The sequence below is a fragment of the Monoraphidium neglectum genome, assembly GCF_000611645.1.
Source record: "Monoraphidium neglectum strain SAG 48.87 unplaced genomic scaffold scaffold01513, whole genome shotgun sequence".
In the NCBI taxonomy this organism is placed as follows: domain Eukaryota; kingdom Viridiplantae; phylum Chlorophyta; class Chlorophyceae; order Sphaeropleales; family Selenastraceae; genus Monoraphidium; species Monoraphidium neglectum.
Window position 1 is genome coordinate 5,459 of NW_014012115.1, and position 6,991 is coordinate 12,449.

The 6,991-nt window shown below is 64.5% G+C and overlaps 2 protein-coding genes across 2 annotated transcripts; one reads left to right on the forward strand and one right to left on the reverse strand.

Annotated features, from left to right (window-relative positions):
- Window positions 1-1,117: 1,117 nt before the first annotated feature.
- On the forward strand, window positions 1,118-3,542 carry MNEG_8132 (transaminase; the record flags this gene model as incomplete). The annotated part of the gene is made up of 6 exons (XM_014043395.1): window positions 1,118-1,287; window positions 1,450-1,514; window positions 1,780-2,017; window positions 2,195-2,309; window positions 2,629-2,787; window positions 3,141-3,542. 6 exons carry the CDS (start codon window positions 1,118-1,120, stop codon window positions 3,540-3,542), a joined length of 1,149 nt encoding a protein of 382 aa, XP_013898849.1.
- A 919-nt stretch (window positions 3,543-4,461) lies between these two features.
- Window positions 4,462-6,525, reverse strand: MNEG_8133 (hypothetical protein; the record flags this gene model as incomplete). The annotated part of the gene is made up of 4 exons (XM_014043396.1): window positions 4,462-5,042; window positions 5,294-5,399; window positions 5,641-5,808; window positions 6,124-6,525. 4 exons carry the CDS (start codon window positions 6,523-6,525, stop codon window positions 4,462-4,464), a joined length of 1,257 nt encoding a protein of 418 aa, XP_013898850.1.
- Between the last annotated feature and the right edge of the window lie 466 nt (window positions 6,526-6,991).

Here is a 6,991-nt window from a genome sequence, read left to right on the forward strand (position 1 = left end):
TAGGGGCGCACTCGATGCAGTGACACAGATGCTTTGGGGGGGGGGGATTTGTTTGTAGCATGCCCCCATCCACAGTGCCCCACCATTGCTTCACCATTGGGTCACTCCACACACCGTGCACTACCCCGCTTCGGCCTGTCACACAAGTCGCATGCACCTCACTACCTCGCCTCTCGGCTCTCATCCTATCTGCTGCTCAACCCACCACCGGCGCCCTGTCGACCTCAAGTGCAGTGCCCGCTCGTGTATCGCTTTTCGTTCCGCCTCTAGTGTAGGGCTAGCTTGACCGCACGGCTGGCCAGCCCTGCTCAGCACTGATGGACAGCTCTGCACAGAACGGATCAAGCGCGCACAAGAATCTTTTGCTTGCGTGCCGTTACACAATAATCGCCCTTTGTACGTGCATTCTCATTTCACGCACGGCCAAACAGCACAAGCAGGCCGATTGGTGTCATCCCTCACGTTGGAGATTGGTCGGACATGCTTCAGATTGGGTTAGGGATCCAGTAGGCGGGAACTTTGTAAGATCGTCATACATGTGGGACATTTATCATACGGGTAAGTGGCATGTACCATGTGCGTGTGCTGTGTGGTCTTTGAGGTGGTGGGCGGGCTCGCACTGTGGCAGAGTGGCCTCCTCGCTGACGCCGGCTGTGGGAATTGGTACGACCTGCAGACTAATTGGCGCGTGATAACACTGGATCGCTTCATATAAAAAATTCTTCAGCATATGCTGTGATTTAGCCAGTTATCTGTCAATTTGGTTCGCTGGGATCCAGATCAAACCCGTCACCTGCCGCGCGGCGTGATATTGGCCCGTGTCAATACCATACGATCACAGCTGGGCTGTGACAATACAATAAAGCTTCTTTCGTGAGTGCTCACGTCAGTGCACCTTGATTCGCAGCGCAATCAGTGGGAGGCAGCCAAAACTGAAGTGGCCATCGGCTCGCCTGCAGGTGTGTGCCTCGGCCAGCGGTGTGATACAGGACCTGGGCCGTGCACTGTCTGCTTGGCTACCCCTGGATTGCACGCGATCCAGCGGCTATCCTGATCACCCGCACGCCCGCGTCTGGTCGTTTGACTGCTCCAGGGCGTGTGCTGCGCTGCCGCCAGGATGCGCATCGAGCCGTTTGCTGTGGAGCGCTGGATGGACGCGCATGAGACCGCCTGCACCTTCAACTGCGCTGAGACCTGCGTCGACTCTGTGACACTGGAGGAGCTGATGCGGCTGGCGGGGGAGGCGCCGGAGGCCCTGGCAGCGCGGCTGCTGCCGCTTAAGCTTAGGTGCATACTTGTCTAATTAGGGGGGGGGGGGCATAGAGGTTCCACCCGCCTGGGCTTCCGCAATGGGGGTGGCTTGGATGCGGTGCGTGCCGCTCGCAATTTGTCAGCCGTTTGATGTCACACCCTCTGCCATGACGGACGTACACGGCTCGCGCTCTGCAGCTACGGCGAGATCCCCGGATCGCAGGAGGTGCGCTGCGCCATCGCCAGCCTGTACCCTGGTCGCGGTGAGGGGCTGGTCCCAGTGACGGGCTGGTCGGGGTGAGGGGCTGATCGCGGCCTGCCCGGGCCTGTTGAGGGCGGGCATCCAGGAATGTCAGGGCGTGCAAATCGAAATCAGGAAGCTGGAGACAGAGCGTGGCATGTGTAACCCTGCTGACTGACCCCAACGCACGCCTCATGCCCATGGTCCCCCATCCAAGCCTCATGACAAACTACCTCATTGCAACCCCCCACCACCACCCTACCCCTCGCTCCCCACCCCACCCCAAGGCGCCAGCGATGTACTGGTGACCCACGGAGCCATCGGCGCCAACCACCTGCTCTACTCCGCCCTGGTGGGCCCGGGTGACGAGGTGGTGGCGCTGGTGCCAAACTACCAGCAGCACACCGCCATACCAGAGGCCCTGGGGGCCGTCGTGAGGCGCCTGCCCCTGCGGCGCGAGGACGGCTACCTGCCAGACCTCGGCGCACTGGCCGCCCTCGTCACGCCGAGCACGCGCGTCATCTGGTGCGGGGCGGCGGCACACCCCGCCACCTGGGGACGGAGTGGTGGAGGGACAGAGGCGCGCGGAGAGGTGGCAGCTGCGCACGCGCCTACATTGTTTCCGGCTACCCTGCCCCGTCTCGCTCACTCCATGTGCGCTGGCTGCTCCACCCTCGCCCCCATGCGTGCCGTGCGGCGCAGCTACTCCAACCCCAACAACCCGACCGGCGCGCTGATGGATGCGGCCACGCAGCGCGCGATCCTGCGTATTGCTGCGGAGCGTGGTGGGCCCCGGTGCTACGTCCTAGCTGACGAGGTGGGCGCGGCGGTGGCAAGCCGTTGCCGGTTCACACCCTGCCCCCAAGTGCCCGCCTGCACCACCCTGGCTGCCCTTTTGGCGCGTGGCAGCCCGCGTGCCCAACACCGTGAGGAGGACACAAGAAGCGGCGCCGCCAGCGTGGTGGCGTCCGAGCTGGGGGTCCCATTGCGCTGCCTCATGCGTGGGCGCCTTGGCTGCATCGCCTGCAGGCCCGGTGTGTCACCCCGCACACCCCCCCATTCCTCCGCCTCGATCACACGGCCCCACCACCACCACCACCACCACCACCACCACCATCACCACCCACCACGCCCAGGTGTACCGCGGGATTGACCAGCAGGGTGACGACCTGGGGGAGTCTGTGGCGACGATTGACCCGCGGCGGGGTGTGTCGGTCAGCAGCATGAGCAAGGCGTTTGCGATGGCGGGCGTGCGGCTGGGCTGGGTGGTGGGGCCGCCAGAGGTCCTGCGGGAGGTGAGGGGCGACACTCTTGGGGTGTTGAGGGGAGGGGGGGAGGTTGGGGACGGCAGGCGGGAGGGCAGGGTAGGGTCTTCCTTGCTCCTCTTGCTCCTCTCTGGTCTCAATGTTGCACGGCCTGTGGCTGCACCTGCACCTGTGCAGCTATAAACAGCTTCATCCATCGGATTGCACGGGCAGGGGCAGCTGGTTGGTTGGTTTTGTCACCAGCGCGTGGCTGCCCGCTGCCTGTCGGCTGGATCACTGCTGTCTGAGCAGCAATCGGGTTTCTGCACCGGCGAGCCCGTACTGCTTCATGTGTCCTTGCTGGGTGAGCCACGCCGTTCCTGGGGGCTGCGCATGCAACGCAGGTGATGACGCACCGTGACTACAGCACCATATCAGTGGGCGTGGTGGACGACACGCTGGCAGCCCTGGCCCTGGGGCCGCGCTGCCTGGGCCCGCTGCTGGCGCGCAACCGTGCGGTGGTGCGGTCCAACGCCGCGCTGCTGGACGGCTTTGTGGCGCGCCATGCGGGGCGCGTGTCGTGGGTGCGGCCGGGTGGGGGCACTGTGGCCCTGCTGCACTATGACCTGCCCGGTCAGCTGAGCTCTGAGGAGCTGTGCACGCGGTTGCTCCAGGAGACCGGCGTGCTGCTCGTGCCAGGCTCCACGTTTGGGGTGGAAGGCGCCGTGCGCGTAGGGTTCGGCAACACCACGGAAGCGCTGCGAGCGGGCCTCGCCGCGCTGTCGCGCTTCTTGGAGGCGGCCTGAACCCTCTGAATCACGACAAACAACTTTGCTATGAGCATACAACGGCCTGCTGCATAATGCCGCGCGCTAGCCTACTAGGTGCTCGTGTAGGAGCTTATCAAGTCCCATAACGCAGGCCATTGCAACTTGCAGTCTGGGAAATTGTGACGCATGTGTCTCGTTATTACACGGGTCTTGCGTGCGCCGCACAAGGCCATGAGGCTGGAATCTGGCTAATGGGCAGTCGTTACTGCTTGCTGGGTGCATGCTTGTTGCAAGACAGCCTGGGCCGCAGGAAAGGTCAACGCGCCAACGAAACAGCAACTTGGGTCGACTTGAGCAACTGGCAGGCGATTCAACATCATGGAACATGGTGTTGTGAGCCTCAGAGTGAGCATGCGGGCCCCTCTTACTCGGGACCCAGGGTGCTGGGGGGCGGCCCTGCAGCCCAATTCTGACGCAAGTCCTCCAGCACTACCTCACTGGCTGGCCTTGGCAACAGGCCGCACAGCCGGTACAACCAGCGTCTAGACGAATGCACCTGTGACGGCAACAGGCGGCGGCAACTGAGCACTTTGCAATGCACCCGTGCGCCAGTGAGGGAAATCGTGGGGGGAAGACGGGTGGCTGCTGTGTAGATAAAGAATCCCAGTGGGCTGCACGTGGCTCACGCCATTGTCGGCCGATTGCATGGGCCGCCGACGGAGAATTGGCGAGCAACGGCGGCTGCGGCGTGATCCTTTTACTGGACGTGGCTGCATGCCTTCGGCATGGGCCCAGTAGCAGGATGACGACAGGCTGGGCAGGAAGCTGCCAAGAAGGCCGCCCAACACCATGCTGCAGGCGGTGCAAGCAGTGCTGTGCCCCGCGCTTAGTCCTGGCCTGACTGCTGCTCCTGTGGCTGCTGCTCTTGCTCCTCTTTTGATTTCTGCTGCAACTCTTACTTCTGTTTCTGCTTCTGCTGCTGCTTCTGCTGCTGCTTCTGCTGCTGCTTCTGCTGCTGCTGCTGCTGCTGCCGCGGCTGCCGCGGCTGCTGCTGCTGCTGCTGCTGCTCCTGCTGCTGCTGCTCCTCCTCCTCGTTTTCCTGCTGCTGCTTGCGGGGCACGCTTGCCTTGCCCGCTTTCCCGCCCGCCCGCTTTCGCTCCTTCCGCGCCGCCGACCGCTCCACGGCCCCCTCCACCGCCGCCCGCCGCCGCGCCAGCCGGGCCCGCAGCTCCCGCAGCCGCTGGTAAAACTCCGCCTTCTCACGAAGGTAGGCCCGCTGCGCCGCCGCGCTGCGCGCCTCCCGGTCGGCGCGCCGCAGCCGCAGCGCGCGCTCCACGCCGTCGCAGATGATGGCTGGGGAGAGGAACGCGTTGATGTCCCCGTGGCGGCGCAGCGCCTGCTCCGGGTAGGATGAGGTGCGCTCGGGGTCCACCAGCAGGCCGCTGCGGGGCGTGACGAGCTCGTTCATGGGGGGGTGGTTGGTGGAGATGATGAGGGCCCCGGCCGCCCGCGCCTCGTTGATGTAGTGGCCAAACCCTGGGAGGAGGGGTGCGAGGGGGGGCGGGGCGTGTTGCTTGGGTGGCTATCTGGATTTGGGAAGAGCAGGACGGGTGTCCTAAGGGGGGTTGAGGGTGCGGGGCGATTGCAGGGAGCGGGAGAGGGTGGGGAGCGGGTGCAGTCGCCCAGGGGCTGGAGGACGGCTGCTCGCCTTTGCCACTGCGCAACTAAGGGAGCAGGCGCGGCCCACGGGCCGCGGCCTGTCGCAGGGCAGCTGCGCGTCACCCCACCTTCTCGCTCGCTGGCACAGACGTGCACTGGCATGCGGGCCTGAAGGTTGCGTATGTCCTGGAATGATATGTGGCGCGTCTGAGACTTGCTGGCGGCCGCCGTGACCTGAAGGGGGGGTCCCGGGAAGGGCGGCGCGGGTCAGGATGCCGACAACCATGGAAGGGCAGCGGTGGCGGGCAGGGGGAGGGGATCCCTGATCAAGCAGTTCCAGAGCAAACCCCATGCCTGAGGACTCGTGTGAGACTCTGAGGTCCGCGCTAACTTGCCCCCCCAAAAGTAGCCCCACCGCCTAAAGAGGCGCAGCCCCTCCCCCTCCATCCCGGGCCCCCAGGCTCTGGGGCCGCACCTTGGGGTAGACCACCACGTTGCTGGCGTTGACGACGGCCCGCACCTCGTCCAGGGTGAAGCGCCCCACCACGTGCAGCGTCGGGAACTCGGGGTGCTCCCCCCAGCACTCCAGCAGCTGCCCCGTGTGCTTGAGGCCGGACTTGCCCTTCACATGGAGGACCCCGCCCTGTTGGAGGGGGACAGGAGGGGGTGGGACGGGGGGTTGCGCGCGTTTCGGGGGTTTGTGTCCTCATGATTCGCGATGGGGGGAGGGCTACGGTCGCTCGGTGGGGCCTGGCCGTTAGGCCTGCCTGTGCAGGGCGGCCATGGACGAATCCAAGAGGCCAGCAGCAGCCTCTGCATCCGCACAAGGCTCGCGCCTCTCACTGCAAACTCCAGTGCCTGGCACCGCGTGCCATCTATGGAGGAACAGGACGTGCGCAGGGGCTGAGGCTGCACCCCCTCACTGCTCCTGCCCGCCAGGCACAGCCAGCCCCCGCACCTGCTCCCGGCTGACTCCCGGCGGCAAGTCCACCGTGGGGTCGCTGGAGGAGTGGCCCATCATGATGACGTCAGCGCCCCACTTCTTCTCGGCCACGTGGGCGCGCACCAGCATCGCGCAGAAACGCGTCTTGCACAAAAACAGCCCGATGCGTGCATGCTGCGCTTCGTCGGCCGTCCACATGTGCTCGCTGTTGAGGAGCTGCATGTGCAGCACGCCGGCCTGCCGGGTGAGGAACTCCTTGTACATGGTCTCATGCTGCAGCCGCGCGGTGCGGGCGCCGCAGGCCGCGTCGTAGCGCTTCCAGTCGCGCGGGAAGGGCAGGATGCGGCCGCCTGCGTGCATCGCGTACAGCGCCACGTCCGTGCAGGTGCCAACGCCGCGCTCCGTGGAGCGTAGCATGATGTCCTGCGGCGGTGGTAGTGCGTGTCGGGGTGTGTGTGTGTGTGGGGGGATAAGTGTGTGTATGAACGGGAGGTTTGTGTGTGTGGGGATGTGTATTTGATCTTCATGGGAGTGTATGTGTGTAATGGCGTGGGGATGTGTGTTTGTGTGTTTGTGGCAATGCTTTTGTAAGGATGTGGAAGTGTGTATGTGTGGCATGGGCATATGTGTGTGTGTGTGTGTGTGTGTGTGTGTGTGTGTTTGTTGGGGTGTGTGCATGTGGGGTTGAGTGTGTTTGTAGGGGTGCAGCGCTGTCGTGCGGCGGGGGGGATGGTTGAGACGGCTGCAAAGCTGTGCTCAGGAGGGTCAATTCAAGCCTAGTGCAAGCAATGTGCGCGCTAGAAGCCACTTGTGCAAGCCCTTTTTCTGCATGGGCGGCGTGAGCATCGTGTGCGTTGTGCGCGTGCTTGCGCCGCTAGCCAAG